The 22799-nt window shown below is 41.7% G+C and overlaps 2 protein-coding genes across 11 annotated transcripts in view; one reads left to right on the top strand and one right to left on the bottom strand.

Annotated features, from left to right (window-relative positions):
• CLCC1 (chloride channel CLIC like 1) overlaps positions 1-21105 on the top strand; it is a 31566-nt gene extending 10461 nt beyond the window's left edge. For 5 of the 7 annotated variants that reach the window (XM_090048749.1, XM_090048750.1, XM_090048748.1 and 2 more), the window contains exons 6-13: positions 4843-4983; positions 6599-6692; positions 8980-9077; positions 9152-9298; positions 9876-10202; positions 11027-11104; positions 11423-11607; positions 20968-21104. In XM_090048749.1, coding sequence (XP_089904875.1) covers positions 4843-4983; positions 6599-6692; positions 8980-9077; positions 9152-9298; positions 9876-10202; positions 11027-11104; positions 11423-11607; positions 20968-20986 — 1089 coding nt within the window. In that variant the 3' untranslated portion in view covers positions 20987-21104. Of the gene's footprint in view, positions 1-4842; positions 4984-6598; positions 6693-8979; positions 9078-9151; positions 9299-9875; positions 10203-11026; positions 11105-11422; positions 15548-20967 lie in introns of all 7 variants that reach the window. The other 2 variants (XR_016442560.1, XM_090048753.1) reach the window with 2 other exon arrangements.
• GPSM2 (G protein signaling modulator 2) overlaps positions 15820-22799 on the bottom strand; it is a 45322-nt gene continuing 38342 nt past the window's right edge. For all 4 annotated transcript variants that reach the window (XM_090048745.1, XM_090048744.1, XM_090048746.1 and 1 more), the window contains 4 exons: positions 21604-21780; positions 20950-21115; positions 20564-20781; positions 15820-16854 (listed from right to left, as the gene is read on the bottom strand). In XM_090048745.1, the coding sequence (XP_089904871.1) occupies positions 16687-16854; positions 20564-20781; positions 20950-21115; positions 21604-21780 (729 nt within the window). In that variant the 3' untranslated portion in view covers positions 15820-16686. The remainder of the gene's footprint in view (positions 16855-20563; positions 20782-20949; positions 21116-21603; positions 21781-22799) is intronic.

A 22799-nucleotide genomic window follows, 5' to 3' on the forward strand; every position in this document is an offset into this window, starting at 1 on the left:
TTAATTTAAGACAGCCCTCCAATAATTAGATTTTATACCTGGAAAATTATAACAGGTGTACACATTTTTTCATATATAAAATTGGGGGTGGGGGGCAGTCTTAAATTTAGGGTTGACTTAGATTCAAGTAAATATGGTAATATGTTTGCTTATAGCAAGAGACAAATTGACAAATGTCATTGATAAATATTGTTTTTGGTAGCTCAGTAACTTAGAACATTTTAAGCAAGACTGATTTTTAATTTAATAATCACAAATTAAATAATTTGACTGAGATTCTGTTGTAACTATGTAAAGAGAGATGGTTAGTCATGTTAGTCAGATGTTAGAAAGCTGGGTAGATAGGTGCAGATGCATAGAGCACAAAAGGTTCACAAAAGCTAATCCAGGTAATGGGATAAGAATCCATCATCCCTGTTTAAACCATATTTAACATAGTCCAGTTTGTGGATTATTTCCTGTTCTGCAGTTTCCTGTTCAAACTGGTATTTAACATTTTTCTGCTTGAAAACAGCAATCCTGAGGTCAGCACTAGAGTGGCCAGGGAGTTTGATGTGTTCTGTTGTAGGCTGTTTTATTTTTCTGCAGTTGATGTCTGCTCGGTGTTCCTGCATTCATTCTTACATGTAGAGTTGCCCTCTCCGTCCAGTGAAGGTGGGCATTGTAAGTGGGTGAAGGTATATATGATGTCAGTAGAGTTGCAGATGAATGAAGTTCAGATGTTATTACTGAACCAAATAAGGAGTACAACGTGTTCTATATTGATGTAGGGGTGCAGTAGGCAGTTGGCTCCATTGCAAGGCCTGGTGCCTTGGTGAAAATACGGATTAGGTAGCCTGTTGCTTAAGAGACCCGATTTGAGGTTGCAGGGGTTGTCTGTAAGTCAGGGCAGGTTTGTCTGCCATGGCTGCCTTGAAATTGTCATACTTTTCCAGGAGGGATTGGAGGTTATTAATGATGTGTCTGAGGTGTTCAGGCTGGGGGCTATAGGTGATAGCCAGAGGGATTCTGTTTCCCTTGTCCTGGCATTGGTATTGTAGCAGATCAGAGTTAGGCCTGAGTCCAGCATTGTTGATTTGAGTAGCTTGAATTTTGTGATTGTCTTGTAACATTTTTTATGAAGTGCATCCCAATGTGGGATCAGAGCAGATCCAGCTATAATATAGAGTTTGGCTGTAGATGATGTATCAAGTGTATTTAGGGTGAAAGCTGGCGGTGTGAAGATAGCTGTGGCAGTTGCTTGGTTTCCAGTACAGTGTAGTGGTGATCCAGCAAATGCAGACCTTCACTGTAGTGCCTAAGAAATGAATCTGCTGCAAGGAATATTCCAGACATAGTCTGATGGAGGGGTGAAAGTTTTTCATGTCCTGGTAAAATATCTCTAGTTTCCTTCCCATATATCCTTATTATGAAGATGTGATCAATGTACCTGAGGTCTATCATAACCAGCGATCTGGGTTTTCAGTTTCCCATGGGAAAACAAAGAAAAACGTGGATTTCCCCTTTTACTGGAAGAAAGTGCAGATTTCTCATTTTAATGGAGAAACCTGCAGATTTTGCAGTTCTGCAAAGATCCCTCTGCAGGCTGACAAGAGCAGGAGGAGGGCAGTCAAGTACAGGGTGCCATGCACATGTATATGCTCATGGCAGCCAGGCGTATGTATATGCTCATGGCCACCAGTGAGCAGCTCCTGCAGGTAAGTTGGGGGGGGAGGGCCCCGGTGGGGAGTGAGACAGCTCCACCCCACCCTCCAACAAGCTACCTGTGGCCCTGAGTCCCCACTACTGGGCCTACTCTGGGGGGGGGCAGGAGGGACCCATGCCCCCCCAGATCTGTATGTGGGGTGGGTGCAGGTTGCCCTCCCCTGGGGCTTCTGCAGCCCAGAGGGTACAACCTGGCACTGCAAGGCAGAGTGGGGCCTCATGGGGAAGCTGTTTGCTGCTGCGAGCTCTGCACTGCCCTGGCAATGCAACCCCTGGGGACAGTGGTGTGGGGCATGTGGGGTCATGCCCCTTGCTGCCATGTGGGTGGGGGATGCTTCACCAGGGCAACATGAAAGTTGCAGTGGCAAGCAGTTTCCCCATACGGGCTTGTTGTTCCCTGCAGTGCCTGGTTGCACCCACTGGGCTGTGGAGGCCCCAGGGGAGGGCAGCAGGGCAGGTGCCTGCAGCAGGCAGCCTGCCCCCACCCCATCCCACATACAGATCTGGGGGCAGGGTTTCCCCCTCCTTCTGGGTGTGCAGAAGGCAGTGGTGGGGTGGGGAGCTGGACTCTACTCTGCTGCAGTAGCTGTAGGGGACTGTGGACCTGGGTCCCTGGGCAGCTCGGGGCCCCCTCTGGCAGAGCTGGGGGAGGGGCACCAGCAGGACTAGGGGACTGTGGTGGGGGGGAGTGAGGGGCCTTTCCTTTTAATAATGGATTTAGGAGTTTTTATCAGAGATTGTACGATTTTTTTTTTTTTTTATTATTATTATTTTTTTAATCGGAGAATTTGGTTTTCGCTGATATTATTATTATTATTATTTTTTATCAGGGAAAACTAGGATCCTTGACCATAACAAGGATTGTGTATGTGTAAACTCTTCCAGCCTGCATAGAGGTCTTTGCAAAAGTGGAAAATCCATGTTTCCCTGTTAAAATGAAAAGTTTGTTTTTTCTTGGTCAAAAGGGAAAATCCACATTTTCTTCTGTGGGAAACAGAAAACCTGGATCCCCAGTCATAAATATGTTGGCATATTGGGGGGTCATTATATGTGCCCATAGAGGTGCCATTTGTTTGTAGTTATAGGGCATCCCCAAACTTGAAATAGTTGCATGTGAGGACAAAGTGGGAGAATGTAAAGCAAACAAGCAGGTTTCTCATCAGGGATAATGTTCTTTATGGCTTGTAATCTCTCCTTATGGGGGGTGTTGGCATACAGAGATGTGACATCCATGGTAGCTAATACGGCGTTTCCTGGAAGCTTGTCAATGGAGCCTAGTTTATTTAAGAAATCTGTCATGTCTTTTGAACAGCTGCCGTGGCTCCAGTGACATTAGGGAAATGAATAGAGCCCGAACACTGTAGCTAGAAACTCCCTCTGTGATGGTGCTAATGCCAGAGACAATGAGGAGTCCTGGGTTGCCAGGTTTATGGATCTGGCGCACAAAAGTTGCCTGCCCTAAGTTATAGATACCTTAGTCAATAAAGATGTATATCTACTAGGGGTACACTGAAAGATTTTTTTGGGCCAATACCAATGGCCAATTACTGACTGGTCATATCGACTGGTACCGGTCTGATATGCAGCTTGGAGAGCAGCATCTGGCTGGTAAGTTGGTTGTGGGGAGGGGACATGGGGAGGGAAGGATTGTGGGGGGACTTACAGATTGAGGCCCCTGTGGTGAGGGAGGGAGTGGGGCTGCAGACAGGCACTGGCACTGCCCCGCCAGGGCAGGGTACAGGACAGAGTTGGTAGCTTGTCTGGGGGGTGGCTCCCACTGCTGCATGCAGCCCTGGTGGAGGCATGGGGGGTATGTGCCCCCTGGATCTGTGTGCAGGGTGAGGGCAGGCTGCCACTTGAGGCTGAGGGTTTTCATAGACTTTCATAGACATCAGGGCTGGAAGGGACCTCGGGAGATCGAGTTCAGCCCCCTGCCCAAAGGGCCAGCCACTTTGTGGTAGGGGGCTGTTCCCAGGCTGTGCAGGGCAGGTGGTGGTGGTGCTGGGAGGGGGGGCTATAGGGCCAGCGATGGCTGTGGCTTGAGCGCCCCCCCCCGTGCCCTGTAGCCTCCCTCCTAGCTGCTGCTTGGCCTGAGCATAGCTGTTGGGAAGAGCCCAACACAGCATGCAAGCCTGCAACAGCAGCCTGCCCTTGCCCCCCACACAGATCCAGGGGGGCACATGTTTTCCACACCTCTCCTGGGGGGGGGGGTGCTGCCCCCCCCAGTTGCCAGCTCCACCCCACGGCCCAGGGGGGAAGTGCCTGCCCCAGCCCCACTCCCTTCCTCACCACAAGGACCTCAATCTGCGCCCTCCCCCCAACAGTGGCTGCACTCCCAGCCATGTTCACACATGACATTTATCGAAGACCTCAGCTACATCAGTCAATGAAGGTGATTACCAGTAATGTCAATTTTCCTTTTTATCAGCGCTGATACTATATGGACTGATGTATCAGTGTATCCCTTATATCTATCCTGCCTTTTGAATAACTTTTGTAAGTCAGCAAAGGTCTATCATTCAGAATGTGTCTGTTTATATCGAATGAAAAATTCAAATTTTGGATTGTAAATATTTTTATACCATCCCTTCCTTTACCAGTGATGTCTTACCATCTCTTCCTATGCCGTTTTCTCTCTGCATATACTAATTCATCTTAAACTACTGTCAGAGCAGCTTTGCCACAGTGCGCAGGTATAGGGGTTGGGCTTTTCTTGTTTTTGCCATGCACTTGCTGCTCCTGCACTAATTAGTTCTTATAACAGTGTGAGGGAGCTATTATAATAGCATTGTTAAATATAATTGAATAGAATAATGTATTTAGAGGAGTGAACTTTCTTAGGGTACAGCCTACTTTGTCAGATGCTATCAGTGAAATTTATGGTGACTACAAAAGATTTTCTGAAGGCATGACAGGAAGGACCATTAAATCATGGAAAGCATTCCTTTTCCTATAGTGAAATAGGATGTTCTCTGAAAAGGAGACAGCAGTCTCATAACAGTCTTTTTGCAGCAACTTGATGCAATAGAAATATAAGTGAAATTGGCATAGTAAATTTTTGTAGTTCTCTCACTTCCAAGTTAGTAAACTTAGTTCTGTGTCTGGATTTTGACTCTCCTCTGCCCTTTTTCTTTTCAGGGACTCTTGTGTTTAGTGTGCATTGTTGTAATCATAGCTACTGAGTTATGGACAAGAATTTCCTGGTTTACTCAGATAAAACGCATGTTCTTAATTTGTTTTCTCATCAGTTTTGGATGGAACTGGGTTTACTTGTATAAGGTAAGTAAATTGGAAGTTCTGGATCTGTTTTTAATGGTAAACTTTCAATAGTAAACTTAAGAGTCCTTAGTTTGGGAGGGGGGGTTGATTGCCAAAAAGAATAGAAGAACAGAAACACTTCAAATTGCGTTGAATAGTTATTAGATTGAAATAAAATTTCTTCTGGCCTTGTTGCAGTGGTGCACAGAATCCAGAAAGCAACAGAACCGTGTAATTCTCCTGCACAAAGGTCTTAAGAGTGGCTCTCCAAAGCCAGTAGGGAAGGTTTTTAAAGGAAAAAAAACTAACCTATGTCTAAATGAGTTCACTAGTTCATTTAAACCATTTGGAGTGCAGATGTATTATACTTCAGCTGCTACTACAGCCTAGTGCTACTTTAATCATAGAGCAGGTAATTTTATTTTGGCTTTGGTTGTATTGAGCAGAGGATTCTGTCTCCTACTGCTATTAAAACATGTCTCGGTAAGTTCATTTACTTAATACTTTGCTGAAGTGTGAAATTTTAACTTTAAATTTTAAAATTTGGAGTGAGAATTTTTTACTTTGTGCTTTGCTAAGTTTTGCCTCAGGAGACCTCATACAACATATCCTAACTTAAAAGTCATACTTTATTTAAGAAGGCCTTATTTACACAGCATGCCTTCCTGTAAAAGAGATCCCATGGGGGAAAGACCTCATTCAGTTTCTTTACTTTGTATGCTCAGCGGCATGCTGGGAATCTTTGCCCATGCCCTGCAGTCCATATGGGGTTTCCACACCACAGCAGGAGAGAGAGAGAGAGAACTGAAAAATATAAGACCACAAAAACTGACAGGAGTAGTACTAGAAATATGGTCAGTTCAAAAGAAAATGAAAAACTTTTAAGTAGACACAATCCATTACAGTGATGTATCCAATTAAAGGGTATTTGTTGCCTTGGGCTACATTTGCCTTATGATATAACGGAAGTCTTCATTTGGAAGACTGTTTTAAGAAAACTAGCTCATGCCCATAAGTTAACCTACTAGAAGAAAAAATACTGTATTTTCCTGTATAGCTTACACCACACCCAATAAGAGATGCACCTTGTTTTCTGAAAGGCAGAATGTAAGGAGAGAAGATTTTTTTTTTTTTTTTTTCCAGAGTCATGAAGATGAGTGTGCTTCAAAATAGATGCCAGCATCTCTCCCTTCCAGCAAGCAGGAGGGGTACAGTCAAAGAAAATAATTTTTTCCACTTGAGACATCTAGCCCAATTTTGGAGGGTTGATTTTTTTGAGAGAGTGTGCTTGTGGCTGCAAGTTAGTAGGTATATGAATGATACGCTCTCACTTCAGACAACAGCCTAAATGGATAGCGTAACTTAACTTGTTAAAGATCCTCTTCTGTAAGTTTTCACTTGTAGTATCCATTTTAGGTGTCCCTTTTTGTTGCAAGAAATTGAGCATTTCTGGTGCTTTCCTGAAAGGTAAAATATAGAAGGACAAAAAATGTGTCTTACCAGCCAGTAGTGCTTAATGCATAGTGGGTGCTATTCTTTCTTTTTCTTGTTTAATTATAAGGTCACTATTTTTCCAGATGGCATATTCAGTAACTATTCTGGTCTTGCAAAATTATGAGCTGCATCCATATTTCAGGTGGCCTTTGCACAGCATCAAGCAGAAGTAGTTAAAATGGAGAAGTTTGACAATGTGTGTGCTGAGAAGATCAGCTGGAGTGGGAATCTGTTTGGTGAGGTGTTTAGTTTAATTTCCCTAATAGTTATAGAAATTTAAAAATAGCAAATAATAATAATCAGCATTATTTGGTGGCGGGGGTTGGCATAAAATCAGTAGTGGCATGTCATTTTGTTTTGGCTTTAAAACTTGTATTGCATTGTTTAGTAAAATCAGTTGGAAAAGACTGCCCCCATTCCATCTGTATTCCTTTCTATGCCATTCAATATATGGCATCTTAAATGAAGGAGAAAGAGTCCTGTTTTTTTATCTGAATCCAAGACAACTTTGAATTTAAGATGACTCCCCATAATTAGATTCTGTATATGGAATATTATAAATTTGTATAATTTTCCAAGCATAAAAATTAATGAGGGTTACTTTAGATTCATATCCCCCCCCACTGCTGCAGTAGGAAAAGAGAGCAAGGGGGCCAGACCCCTGCCCCTTGACGCTCTGACTGCCTGTGCCCCACCACTTGCCACCTGCCCCTACTCCCTTGCTTCTTGACATCTTCATGCCTGTGCCTGCTTCCTTGCTGTCTGTCCCTGCCCATCCATGGCTTTACCCCATGCCTGCCACCTGCTGCCATGTGCCTCTTCCTGCCCCTCGGTACCTTTCCCCACCACTTTTTCTTGGGGTGGCTCTTGCTCCAGGGGAAACAGCAGCAATTGCCCTGGCCCAGCCTGGTCAGGCCAAAACAACTGCAGCAACTCTGAGTTCAGCTGATGCCAGATCCAGAGCCTAGGATAAGCTGAGGGCAGGGATGGTGCTATGAGCCCAGCCTGACCTGGCCTGGAGCTGAAGCTGCAGGCTTCAGTCTTCTCTATGCACCTTCCCTCCCCCACTTCTCACAGGGATGGCCGCTTGCCCCCCCATGTGCTGTGCCCCCTACCCCAAACTCTCCCTGCTGCAAGCCCCTTCCCACTGCACAAACCTCATGGCCCAGGACTTGTGGTGACACAGCTCTGGCTTCAACCCTGAGTCTGGGACTGAAGCTGGAGCTGAGCTGCCACCTGCCCTGGGCTGCTAGTCAAATCTGAGATGAGACTCTCCCTCCCCACCCACCCTATGTTGTTTGGGGAGAAAAACCTAGTCTTGGATTTGAGTAAATTCTGTATTCTTTTGCCCGCTAAATACTTCCCTGTAAGTGAAGTATGTGGGCCTCAGTAACACAACACAAATAGAATCGCATACAAAACATATATTATTACTTAGACCTGCAAGATATATTTTCAGTTGCTTGCTTTATTTTTATGCAGGAGTCACACCTATTATAATAGTAGGTCTGTATTTATTTGTAGGTTAAAAATAGCCGTTATGGGTTTTTTTAAACTATTTGTGATGGATAGCATACAGCACTTGTTGCTGCTTACGTAAATGTTAGCAATCACTTTGTTTTTTTGGCTGTCTGTACACATGCTTGGGGGTAGTTATGGGGGTCACTTTAATTAGAGCAGTTCTTAGAGCCGCTCTAATTAAAATGTCCACAGCATCATGTGTAATCAGTGTCCTGGACTTCACAATGGTGGTGAGGGCGCTTTAACTAAAGCTCATTTGAGCTTTTGAGAAAACTGTGTGGCAAATCATTTAAAGTTTTAAACATAATCCTCAGACATAATATACTGCTGTTCAATATTCAAAATAAACTAACCTGCCCAGGGGGTGAGGGTGGCTGTTCTAGTGATTACTCTTCATAAGTGCCTGGTAGAGACTACTGCTTAACCAAATAATAAAATTGAGAAAGACTGCTCCATTTCCTGCAGTAGTTTTGGATTCAACATCAAGATGTTAAAAGATGAATAAGCTGTATAAAAGTACAGACACTATTTTAAAGTGCTGTTAAGCCCTGTTTCATGGCCAATAGGTAAGTAATAACACTGAAAATGTCCTCAATTCAAATGTGAGAAGCAAGTGTGGACCCACTACAGCTGCAGCAGTCCAAGCCTAAATTCCAGTGGCTACTTGCAAAATGTGCCAGACATTAAAGTACTTCCTTAAATAAGGCAAATGTGCAGACCTAATGTCCTCTTTCCTGGCTACTTAGTGCTACATTTTAAACCCTTAAAGAGAGCTTTGCCAAAGAACAGTAAGATTTAACATTAAGAAAATTCCATTTTTCTTCCATGCTTAGACATCTTAAACTTCCAAACTGATTTATGAAATCATTTTAATTCTTCTGAAGTGAAACAAAGTATTGAATATTTTGGTTAACGCTTAGCTTTATCATGTCTTAAAACTTATCTTGGTATAAAAATGAAAAAGGGTAAATGTACATAATTTTTATTTTTCTTTAACTGTAGAATGGTTTAGAAGTTCATGGACATTCCAGGATGATCCCTGTCAGAAGTATTATGAACTTATATTAGTGAATCCTATTTGGCTGGTTCCTCCAACAAAGGTATATACTGGACCATACATGCTTCCACTGTTTAGTTAAAAATGAAAATAATTTCCCTGTCTGGTTGTTTTTAGGCATTGGCTGTTACATTCACCAATTTTGTAACAGAGCCATTGAAGCACATGGGACAAGGAATTGGCGAATTCATTAAAGGGCTTATGAAGGAGATACCAATATTGCTACAGGTTCCAGTGTTAATCATCGCGGCTCTGGCTGTTGTGGTTAGTATGTTCTTGCTGTCATTAGGAGACCTAAAGAAATGCATAAATCTCCACCACATAACTAGGTCCAGTATTTTAACAACATTTGTGTCTATAGAGTTGAACAACAACAGATTGGTAAAATTGAAACAAATATTTTAAAGTTGTTAGGATATATTATATCCTCAGAGATTTTTAAGGCAGCATAAGAAAAGCTTGCACCAGGAAGTCTGACCAGCTCATGCCAATTTAATTGTGCTAGTGTGTGTATTTCTGTTGACCTAAATGATGCAGGGAAAGCCTAATGGGGGGGGTGAGTGGCTTCATCTTTTAAAATTTAAATTAGATAATATTTGTTCAGATCTTTAAGGCTTTGAAGTTGAGGTCCCTGAGCTACCTTTTTTTAAGTACTGAAAAATTATGGTTACAATCCAGCTTGGCACATAGGATCTTTTGTGCAAATGGTAAAACTGTATTGACATCTTTCCTTATAAGTGCTGAGATGTGAAAACACATCTGTAGAAAGAGCAAGTAAAATTAGGTGCAGAAGCAAATACTGTTTTTTTTTTTTGTTTGTTTTGTTTTTTTTTTCCTTTAGGTTTTCTGCTATGGTGCAGGAAGATCTATTAATATATTCAGGCCTTTAACAAGTCCTGAGAGGGAACCGCAGTCTTCACTTCCTCCAAGTGACAGACAGAAGAGGGAACCAAAAGAGAATGTGCAACATATCTGTGCAGGTGATTCAAGTATCCGTCATAGGATGAATGCTGGACACATCGATGTAAGAACTTATGAGAGAGGAGATGGTCTGAGAGACAGAGAAGGTCACATGAGACTGCCAAATGGCAGAAAAACCTCTGAAGTTCTTCAAGCAGGTGATATGCCGGATACACAAATAGAAGAGCACACCAAGATGGCAACCAATGTATGTTAAGTTGTGGATTCCAGTTGCTGTTCAAGTTAACCCAGCATTAATTGTAAAAACCTAAAGGAACAGGTTATTTTGAAAATGTGTATTTCTAAAAGTAGGTACTTCTAAATCACTAAGCTCCTGTAGTGTACAAGCCTAGTCCAGGTTTTCAAAAACAAGTGGAGTGGCTGTATGTAGATTGTTTTGATCAGCATACAGCATTCTGAAAGAGAATAAATACTGTACAGTGTTAATCTTGTTCAGGGGTGTCCAGCTCATTGGCCTTGTGGGGCAGAGGGGTGTGTGTGTGTGTGTGTGTAGAGGGGTGGGGAGAGGGAAGTGGGCTGGTCCATGGGCCAGATCAAGTCTATGGATCTCCCCTCTTCCCCCACATGCCAAATCCACTGCATATGGTGCCCATTCCAGCTACTCTAGGGTCCATGCTACATGCAGCACAGATCCTAAACTGGCCAGGGCATGTGGCATGGATCCTGTGGTGCCCAGAATGGATTTCATGTGCATTATAGTCCAGCTGGAGCAGGCACCATGCTATGCTTGGTGCCCATTTCAGGATCTGTGTCACTTGCAGCTGCTCCTTCCTCCCTGTCATCCTTGCTGGTCCATGATGGCACCATGTGTGACGTGTCCTGGGCCCTGCCAAGTAGAGCTGGTTTGACACATGCCATATGCAGCATGTGGTTAAACTGAGACCCAAGGGAAGCACTGCAGGCCAGATAACAGGGTTCCATGGGCTTGATTTTTGACACCCCGATCTAGTCTAATGATTGCATACAAAGTAGCTTGATTAAAGATTTTAAGTAATTTTTGTGTACTTTCAGAGCTCAGGAACACATCAGCCGGTGAATGTGAATTACCCTCAAAAGGAATTGAAGAAAAAGAACTGTGTGGACATTTCTGTAAGTTGTCTGTCACTCTCATTTCAATAAGCTGAAATGTAGTCAGGGATAGGCAGTAATGTGCATTGTACATCAAGGTAATGTAGAACACAAATATTACAGAATTGGGTATTCCAGGCACACTTTACAAAAACAATTCAAATCTAGAAAAACTTTGCAAGTTTGGAGAGTCCAGTTGCTTAAGTTCGTGGTCACTTAGCACTGTAAAAAATATTGTCACAGTTCAGGCTCCCTACCCTCCCTCGTTACATCATTGTGTGCATCTGTGTGCGTGCATGCACCCCACAAATTGAATAAAGGAAATTATCCATTTTACAGAATGGATCGCATGCTTCTTCTGAAGAACAGGCTGTTTGTAGTGTGAAAGGGAGCAAAGATGAAAGCCATGAAGGAGAAATTGCACCCCAACAGCAGAAATTGTGCACACCTGGAGATTTACAAGAATCTGAAGCAAAGTGTGGAACTGAAACACATTGTAGCCCTGAAGAGAGCAATGTCAATGTGTAAGACTGTTGATGCAACAGGAGAATTTAAAAAAGGAAAGAGCAGTTTGTGTGAATGAAAGGCACAGATAAGACTGAGTTAATCTTTCAGATGTGCTGCAAGTTTTGTTTAAATCGTGGTTTTCAAAAGGCTTTGCTTTTGTCAGACTTTGTTTTTAATATTTATTCATTTATAGGAACTGAGTAAAATATGATTGTTAGCCTTGTCTTGAGCCAAATCTACTTTTGAGCATAAGTAAGTATGCACAAATGGCATGTAGTCCCAGTATTTGACTACATACCTGAGTTGTGTGTGGCGTATTTGTGATATTTTTAATATTGGAGCTTGATAGTATGGGATGGGATTTGTGGTGTTTTGGTTTCCATGAAGGCTAAGTACAGACAGTCAGAAAGCTAGAAGCTGAATTAAGACTAACCTGCAAAGACTGAATCAAGCTACATAGATTGAACCAATAAGCAAGTGAACATAGGATTCTGGTACTTCTAAATCACTAAATAATTTACTAAATGATTCACCTAGAGATTTAGAAATACCATGTTGATTCTGGAAATGCAACCACATGCTTGCAGTGGACCAGGCCATAAACTGAGGGGAGCTAGAACATGCCTTCCTGCTGAGCAGACAGCTTGGGCTAAGGCTAGCCCACCTACACTGTTTAGCCCAAAGCATTCTGGGAGGCTGTGAGTTAACTTGAATCTGGAGGAGTTGTGGGACAGAAGTTCAGTAAAGCCATTTAAAGTTAAGTCTGATACTATATCCATCCAGATTTATCTTAAACCAGTTTTGGCAATTTTTGAAAGTGGTTTATGGTCACAACTTCTGTGGTGTTACAGATTTGAACTGGTTTCTGGTCACTTATACTGATTTAGGTATAATTTCTGTCCCTAGCCCTATTATGTAAGACCGTTCTCATTTACCCTTTCTGGCAGAATGTTTTACCTAGAATTTTTAAATGTAACTTCATTCTCTACATGCAAAGCAAGCATTGTAATGCTGTATTGCGTGATCTAGCACACAAGGGCCTACTGTAGCAGATATTGACTCCCTGTGCTGGCACCACAAGCCTTGTCCAAACTACGCTATATTATTAATTACAGGATAGCATAGCACATTTTCCCTTTTGAGCTGCAATTAAGTTAAAGTGGCCAGAGGTTAATTTAGTTTGGGGTTTATGTTCACTTTAAAACAGTGTTAAAATATTTGTGCCGAATACTCAGTTTATTCTTCATTCTACAAGCCTTTTTCTGTATCAAAGGCTTGTTGCTCTTTGATTTAGTTTGCTCCTAGGCTGGATGGTATTTATCCCAGAAGTCTGGAACAATGTTAAACTGAACTCATTTAGCTGACAAAACTTTGTCATTTCTGATTTAAAATCCATGATTATAGTGGAGGATAGAAGTAGTCAATGTCTTAAGTGACAGTTCTGATACCTAGACCAGTGAGATGTTGTTGTCTTTTAACAGTGCTAAAATAAGTAGAATTTAAGCAGTAAAGATAGCTTGTCCCTGTTATAATCCTGGCTATCATGATCTTTCAAAGGCCAGAAGGCAGGGTAAATCTGCATTTTTTTTTTTTTAAATGGACTAACTGAATCAGAGATGTGTATATATCTCTGGAACGTTTGTGAGCCCAAGCTCACTTCATCAGATGCTGTGTAAGGACTTGCACAAAGGAGTGTATAAAATGGAGTGATTTGAATACAAAAGGTAGGGAGGGGAGAAGCAAACAGTAATAAATATGTAGGGACAAAGGGGCACAAAAACTAATTCGGGTAAAGATCCAGACTCCCTGTTTAGACCGTACTTAACACAGACCAGTCTGTGGATGATTTCATATTCCAGTTGGGTGGTTGTTTTTTTTTAAGTTTTGTGGTCTAAGAACAGCTACCCTCAGGTCGGTGATTGAGTGTCCAGGTAGGTTTAAATTATCACTCTTTCTTTCTCGCTCTCTCAAAGGGCAGTCACTTTTACAGATATAGCAAATCATTTCTAAAGGTACTTAATGAAAGGATGTAGATACAGGAGAAAATGACTATGGAGTAGTAATTGATCCTAGAACTTTCTAGTAAAGAAGTGGAGACTATACTGCTTTTAAGCTGACTTCCTGCAGTTTGTGCTATTATACTATGTGACCACTAGGCAACAGGGAGCTAGTTTTATTGTGCAAGCAAGATTTCTACCACCACCTGTCTTGGTGACATAGAATAGGGCAGTGTCTTTCAGCCTTTTCAGACACAACACCCAACTTCCACTTTTTTTTAATCTAATGTGGTGGCACCCCCTGAGTTGAAAAACCAGTTGGTGCTGCCTCAGTTTACACTAGTGCTTCTCAGCCAGATTCTGCTGCTTCTGGCTGAAACCGCTGCACATCTAGCCCAGGAAGGGCTGTCACATGCACATGCTCCCCCCTGTATTAGGGTTCTCTAATCAGCCTAAAAGAGGCAGGTGCTGCCTCATGCTGTGTAATGCTACAGGGCTTGATGTCTTCTGTGCTCATCCTAAACAGAAGCAGATGGGACAGTTCCACTTGTGCCTGTTTCCTGGAAGAGCCAGACTATGAAGTGGCATACAGCACATTAAGCTGATTTAGTAGGGACATACTGAAATTTTGATGTTGCCTAGAATCACTGGAAAATATTTGATAAAAATCAAATGCTGGTTCCCTGGTAGAAGCTAGTAGCTGCTGCAGCCTGGCTTCACAGCCTACTTGGGGGGGGATGGGGGGAGCACCTCCAAAATGGAGCAACCATGATGGCTACTTTTTCATGAAGTCCTGCCTCTGCCAATCAGTGATAAGGGGCAGGGCCACACAAAAGGCAGCCTTCTCTGCATAGCAGGGGGTGGGGTGGGGCATGGAGCTCACTACAAAAAGATTGAAAATGGTGCCGGGTGCCACAAGTGGCCTGCAAGGTTTCATTTACACTTGATGCCCTTTAAGTAGATCCCTACTGCAGAGGGACTGCACACAGCAGTCATACCTGGCCCCTACTGCTGCAACACTCCTGAGGGAGCTGTGTGGCACCTGGTTGAGAAGCACTAAAGTAGGGAAGTGGGTACACCTGATTTTGTGCAATGCTTTGTGTAGGAAAGTTACTATACATTTTTTCAAGAAGTAACTCTGGAATTGCTACTTACTGCAGGGTAGGGCTGTATGCAGTGTGCTTGCATCTTAAGCAAATGTGTAGCAAAATAGTAGATAAAATGTGATTTGCAAGTATTAATCAACATGGAATGAGCTTGTATTATATATAGCCCAGGTCAAAAACACTTAATATAAATTAATTTTGTAATGGTATTACATTGTTTACTCTTTTTATACTTGTGTGATGATTCCAGTGTGAAAACTCATTGCAGAAAACTAGTTTGTGAAGATTTTTGTGATTGTTCTATAAATATTTTCTTTTAAAAAACATCACATTGAAAAACTAAATAAGAACCAGAACTGGGTATGTTTTTTTACTTTTGAAAATATTAACCTCAGTTTCCTATCAGTTTTTTATGAAGTCTCTTAGTTGGGCAAAAATATCTAATTTCAGAATCTGCTTTGTAAGTAACACTTAGTATCTAATATCACAGTAAGCAAGGATAAGTACCCAAACACTTGTCTAACTGTTTCTGGTAGTTTCTCTTTGCTCCATAAGTTTAATAAATGCTTCCTGTTTTATATCAAGGCAAACAGACACATTTTAGCTTAGCATGGTACTGCAAATAGCAGGCAGCTACTATGGACTCTGCAAAGAACTGGTTCAGCTGTGTCTGGACCTTTTATTCTGCAATGTTGCTGTTCTCCATCCTGAGAATAACATTAAGACTGTATATACATCCTGGACCTGGTTAAATGACTTTTTAATGTTTTCATTGCAAGAGCAAAGCTGGCTGACGATAGGATTTGTCATGAAATACTGATCAACTCTCTAGGTCTCCAGTTAATATCTTCCTGGTGAGTGGAATGCTACTGCTCGCAAGAGTGCAAGCAAAAAAATTTTGATACTTAACTGTTCTCCAAGCTCAAGTTACTTTAAACTATATATGAATTGTTTGTCAAGTCATCTTTCCAAAGAACTTGGTAAATATAAATAAGCTTTTAAAAAGTATGGCAAGTGTGTAATATATGGGTTTATCATAATGTTAGAAAAAGCCTATTATAGTACATAGCTAGGCACTTCCTTTTTTTTTTTTTAAACTGTTAAATAAGAGTGAGATATGCAGAGCCAAAGTGAGGTGACTTTATTCCTCAAGGGTTTCCTTTTAAAAAAAAAAACAACACAAAAACTTGTATAAAAGAATAGCGCCAAGAACTAATTGGTCTTTTCTGGAAAGATCAGAAGTACAAATTAGAATTTGTTTTAAAGGATATATGAACTTTCTCAGCTGCATACTATTATTTTAGTTGATTAAAACCCTACATAATTATGACAAAGTACCTTCTAATACAAGTCCTATGGAGTAAAGTCTCCACTAACTGAAGCCAGTTGAGGGGATGACGTGTACTACCAGTGACTTGTCCAGCCCATTTACAAAAGCACTGCTAAAAGCGGCTGCTAAATACTTAGGTGCCTACACACGAGCAGCAAGGCTGCTCTGGAGGCACTGTAGTTACAGAGCATCAGAACAGACTTGATTAATTGAGTCTGCTGGAGCATGAGTACTGTGCTCCAGCATCTTATACATCAGTATCCCTACACTTAAAAACAGCAGGGATGCTCTGTCTAAAGCTCCTACTGCCATTTTTAAGTATGGGGACACGTACACAAGATGCTCCTGCTGCTTTAATTGGAGCAGCTCTTGGAGCCACCTCTGGACCACATGTATAAATGCCCTTAAATCTCAGGTCGTGGTCACAACTGTACCTGTTGCAGACCACATTGCAAAGTACAGAACTGTTAATTTACTACACCTGTAAAAAAAAAAAAAAAAAAAATATTTACACAATATGCTTTGAATTGGCTAGCCAACTGTTAGTGCTATATATACACACCCTTAAAAGGCATAATATAGTTTTCCCTGCACAAGAAAGGAAAGGTATTCAAAAGTTACAGTACACAATAAACCCCTGATAGCTTTGCTTTAAGAAGTCTTTCAGTTAGAACTTGGTCTGTTTATATTGGAGGGCAAAAGGACTCTCTGCTCATCCATTCTCTTAGCCTGTGATCGCAAAATAAGGCTGAAGAAATCCTCATCAGGTACAGTGGGGCCCTTTGTAGCAGCAGGGGGTGGAGCACATCTTTGATCATCTAATCTGGAACCCTATAGATTTAAACATAAAATTCTTGTAAGCATATGAATATCATACAAAGGTATGAAACACTGGACAGGGACAGACTGTTTTATTCTGACTTAGTGGGTTTTTTTGTTTAGCTATAATAGTGCTGGCTTTTACTGAACAGATTCCTCTAACACACTAATACCGAGTCTTGAATAGTGGGAAGGGTTAACAAGATTTCCAGTTCACTTCTGTGCCATAATGCCCCCCGTGTTTATATAGAAGGTAAATATTTCTCATTTGGATAGTGACTAAAAGGATTAATTAAAACCCCTTATCCTAGATGAGTGATGGAGACAATCATTTAATTCAATGGCTCTCAACCAGGGTGCTGTGGTACCTTGGGATACCACAGCACTCCCATAGAGGCCAGGTGAAACTGCCCCACACACCTCTTTTCAGGAAGCATGTCCAGGACTGGACGGGGATGTGGTTGTGGCAGGAGGGTTGCTTCTGCCTACATTATCTGTAGCTGCTTTCCAGTCCAGTCCTGTGCACACTTTCTAGAAACAGGAGGCACATGGGGCAGTTTCACCTGGCCAGGCAATGTTGCAGCAGCTTTGGAAGAAGGGGGTGGCCCTGCCTGTATTAGGTTGATCCCATAAACCTAATGCAGGCAGATGTGTCCCCTCTTGCTTCAGCTGCTTCTCAGTATAAGTGTACTTGCACCTCCTGGAAAAAGAATAAAGGGTGCTAGAAGCCTAAAAAGGATGAGCATCATTTATTTAGTTAATCGTAACTCTTCCAGTGCACAAAATTACCACCCGTTTTCCTTGTGTTGATATTTTGGTGGTTTTTATGGAAAGCAACAGGTAGTAGATTTTCTTTATTTTTATTTTATGAAAGTGTGAAATCAGAGATGTCCCAGGCTCATCAGCACCATGCCTTCCTTGCATAAGGATTTATAATAGGAGATAACCAACAGAAGGAATGACTGAAGGCTTTTGCAACTGCATTCTACTTCAATAATTGTAAATACTTAGGTACAGTAATCAAGGTTCACATTTATAGACACTGCAACTGAAGGCAATTAGATGAGGAATCAAACTAAATAATGCTATGAAACTTGTACTAGCCCCTTATTCATTAGAGACCAGCTGCCAGGTTAGCTGAACATTGCACAAGTTAAAAACCAGCTCGGGCTGACTGAGCTCCCACAGGTAGGGGGGTGGATTTGAGCGCTTTTTTTAAAGTTATAAATTTGAAAAGCTTTTAAAGCTGTTCAGTGTTTACTTTATCTAGCTTACAGTTTCAGTTACTGCAGCTATACCTACTGCTAACATACCATTTAATGACTTCTTGCAAAGAGAGGGCTGCTGTAAGGAGTTTACTAAATTTTAAAGAACGTTTTCCAGCCTTCTTATTACAGTCAGAGTATTAATTCACTTAAATATGTTCTGTATCAGTCCTGGCCTAAACACAGTAATTTGTGTAGTCCCCATTATCTTCACCTAGTATATACATGCTTTTCTTAAACTAGTAATTTCCTTGCAGTAAGGACCTAGTAAGTTTTATTTTAAAAAAGACCACCCCCAAAAAATAACCAGACAAACCTCACATGACCTATAAATATATTTATTCTGCCAATTAAGGTGCACACATTATACAAAACGGAAAAGAGCCAAACCCCATAAACCGTAATAAACAATGAACTCTGCCTACCCTATTATACTTTGGACCACTAATAATAATGGGTTTATTCTGTCTGGCTGGAGCACTCTGAGTTGTCTCAGCAGCCAATCACAATGCTTACTGAAACAACCAGAGTGTTCCGGACAGACAGAATACACTTGCTGTTATTACAGAGCCTGAGGCATTTCAAACAGACATGCAGGCAAGTCAGAGCTAGAATTAAGCCACAGGGCACCCCACTGCAGAGGGGGCAGGCTCCACCAAGGGGTGGGGGGGGGAGAAAAAGGAAGCAGCAAGTCAGTCAATCCTCTCCCTTCCAGAGCCCACCCACCTCTCCCATAGCTGGGGGTCAAGCTACCAGCAGGTCCTGGGCTGTGGGGGGCCAGCGCAATCCACCAGTGGCTCGCTCCCTGACCACAGGAGATGCTGGCAGGCCCCAGGAGAAAGAAAAGAAGATCAGATCCCCCACCTCCCCTTGGTGAAGTCTGCCCATGTGAGCTGCCACCAGGTCAGACAGCACCTTAGTGTTTCCCTCTGTGGTGGTGGTGCCCCCCTGGGGCCACCTGGTCAGGGTGCTAGCTGTGCAAGTGCAGCCCCAGCTTGTAGGCAGTATCCAGCAGATCCAACCGTGCACAGGGCACTGGAAGCCTGGGTGTGCTTGGGGAAGCTCAGGCTTAGCAGGCTTCCAGCACCCTGTGCACCATCCCTGCTGCCTTCCTGGGGCAGCCAGCCAGTTCCCAGGTGGCGGGAAGGCAGCAGCAGGGGTGGTGCATGGGGCCCGGCAAGCCCAAGCTTCCAGCGTCCTGTGCACGGTCCCCACCTTCTCCGGATAGGGGCCTTGTATACATGACGAATATTGCTGTAATTGGTTACGTAGCAGTACATGGGGTGTGTTTTAGTTTGCTATGTAAAAAGGCTATTTAAATCAAAATACACTGCTGAATATGAACACTGGTACAAAATTGAATTGCAACATACTGCCGAACATCTATACTGTTACATAATTAAATTGTTAAGAAGGGCAATTAAACCACTAAAAGTGGCAATTTCCTCACATGTATAAAGGGTCCTCCTATTCTATGACTATAAACAAGTCATGTTAGACTTTTGACACAATATGTATTTATACTCCTTAGCCTGTGTTTACACATGGACAGCTTTATGTAGCCTTTCCGAGGGTGAGAAGTTTTGATTGTGTTAAAGTATTCGGTTGAAGGATAACTAAAAATCCTGTATTTAAAGAAATACTTTTGCCATAAAAATTTAATCGCAAGTGTTTTGCAGGTTTCAGCTAGTATAGTATAAACATGCTGACAAACATACTATGAATGCTGAGTTAGCTAGAAGGCATGCAGATCTTTTTATGGCTACAGAAGACAGGTTAGATTTCACTTCCACATTTTGATGCAGCATCATACCAACTACTGCAGTAGATTTAGGATCAACACTCTTAGCTGCAAGAAAAGGAATTAATAATTTTATTTCATTTTCCTCTTGACTCAGCCTATGACCTTCTTAGTATATGAGCTTTGTACCAGAACTAATCAATTGCTCCACTAGAGTAAGATTCATAGGTGCTAGGGTTGGAAGGGACCTCAACAGGTTGAGTCTGACCCCCTGTCTAGGCAGGAAAGAGCAGTGGGGTCAGATGACCCCAGCAAGATGGCTATCCAGCATTCTCTTAAAGATCCCCAAAGATAATTGGTGTCATCCCCTCTGTTTTACCTGGGATGTTTTATATGCAGGTTGGAACTAGAGCCCAACATTTCTAGTAGCAAGAGTCTTTCAAATGTCATAAGTGCATAAACATTTCAGTGGCAAAAGATCAAAACAGTAAGATCTGCTGGCTATTCTTCCCTACTCTGCCTGTATCATTATGTAGCAGTTGAGGGATCCTTTTTACCTACAACCTTAAAGGTGTTCCTATTCTAGAAATGAGCCCTAAAGACAATAGATTACTTAAGTGACTTCTACAACTGTGCACACCCAACTCCTGAAACCAACTTCATTCTGCATGTGTAGCAGAGCAGAATTTTCTTTATTTTTTTTTAAGTGACTTACTTGACATTTTATTAGGATATCAAAAAAATCATCATCTGGCTCTCTGTTACTGCTTGCCATGAGGTGTCCAAGGACAGACTGACTGTTGTGATGATTCAGTCGAAGGCCGGGTAGATTGTTAAAGCTGGCCCGCTGATCATCTAGGCGGCGGCTCTGAGAGCTAGCAAGTAAGTCTAAGAATTCATCAGTGTGCGGTGAGACCATGGACGTAGAAAAAGCTGCAGGAAAAAAAAAACCCCAAGTTACCTTGCAAATATCCATGCAGAAATAGTAATCTGTTTATGTTAGTCAAAATAGCTTTAAGAGAGTGTGCTCTTTTACGAATCCAATCCAAAATATATATATATATATGGATTAGGGGATATTTTCCTACAATAAAAAGTTACATTTTCTCATTGTTTTAGCTGGAGTAGAGGAAGTTGATGTTGCTGCAGCTGCTGTCAGTCTGTTCTTCTCCTGGAAATAGCACCTCTGGTCATCCATCCTGTTACTCTGAAATCGGCTCAGCAAGTCAAAAAACCCTTCGTCTCCAATCATGTCAGGACTGTTTTTCTGAAAAGACAGGAGTTAAGGCAACTTTGGATTACAATTGAATTGTAAAGCAGAAGACATGGCAGTTTCATCTTTGCAGTGCATGTATGCATTTGAATGGCCTTTAAAACCAAAGTTAAAATGGAGGTGACCAAATCAATAATGTAAGAGTCTGGGCATGGAAGTTTGTTTATTTTTGTAAAAAACAAACACCAGTTAATAAACCCATCGGGGTAAGGCAGACATTTCCAGCAGCTGCACCAAGACTCATAAGCACAAATAAATATTTTTTTGCCTTGCATTTCTCCTTAAGTTAGCTTATTTTTTGACTTTGCATATTTCAAACATAGTATGTAACTGAACCCACCCAACACAAAGATGGTTCTCTACTCAGTGCCTTGAGATTATATTACTTTGCATATTTTAAATTGCACAGATTAAGAATTAAAAGTAAACTTTCACATAGAACTTTTTAAGAAATTATGAAAATCCTGCCTCTCCAAACCTACCCTCTGAGAGTTTGGAAGTCTGTGATCGATAGAATTACTGGCATCCTGCAGAACGTTGGAAGAGGTGCCGTTTTTGTATTTTTTGCCTTTTAGTCGATTTACAAAGTGCAATTTTGCTGAAGGTTTGGCAATCAGGGGCTTTTGCTTAGCAAGAAGTTCACTGTTCCAGTTCTGAACCTAAGGGGGAAAAAAAAAAGTGTCACAAAACCGGCATTCTAATTTCTTTACATATGTCGCCATCTATGGTCTTTGCTACTTCACTGACAGGAAGAACAACAGAAACTAATTTCTTCATTCTGTACATCTCTGGTGGTAAAGTGAACAAACAAAACTTTAATTCCTAGACTCTCTCACTTAACCTGTGGCTGCTAGTCCTTGATTATCTGAAGTGACATTAATATTGCATTGCAGCTTTTCTTAATGTCTGCGAGTCTGGGTAGAGGTACAAGTAACCTAAAACAGTTACATTCAAAACAACAACCATAACAAGCCATGAAAGGACACAACAATGCACAAGGACTTTAAACAAGGTCACTCTAATAGAATAACTTTTCTGCATGGCACATGGAATATAAGGTTCAATTTATCATATGGTGTACTGATTTGCATCAGAAGGATTATAGGACAAATTCACCAGGAGCAACTCCACTGGTTTTGAAGTGATAAATTTAGTACTGTTTCAACCTGACATGGAAATACCAACCAAACTGTCTTCCCAAATGAGTCTAATCACATATCAGCAGTAAGAGAACACACTGTTTGTAATGTGTTTGAGTTGCAAGCCATTTGGTTACATATGTATTAAAAATGCTTTTCCTACTTTGCACCTGACAGGAAATGTGAGGATGCTGGCTGCTACAGACATACAGAAGGATTTGGCATGTTCTGTTGGTATTTTCCAGATGTTACAATTTCATGACTTAAAAAAATCCCAGGCTAGCCCAGTAGTTTGGAAAAGTGAGAGTGTGGCAGATTAAAATCCATGGACTCAAAGACAGCCAGTTTTATAGCAAGACCACACAAGGTCCCTGCCCCTCACACAGAGTTTGATATATAAAATGGACATGGGACAGCCTCAAATGGTCTAATAAAAGCAAACAAAACAAGAATTAATTGTTCATCAGTTTCTTCCTTTCCTGCTTAAAGAAATCAGGTACATCACATGGCATATCTGTATCCCAAAACATGCCATTCAA

Source organism: Crocodylus siamensis, chromosome 5 (genome assembly GCF_052110815.1).
Source record: "Crocodylus siamensis isolate JL-2025a chromosome 5, ASM5211081v1, whole genome shotgun sequence".
Lineage (NCBI taxonomy): Eukaryota > Metazoa > Chordata > Crocodylia > Crocodylidae > Crocodylus > Crocodylus siamensis.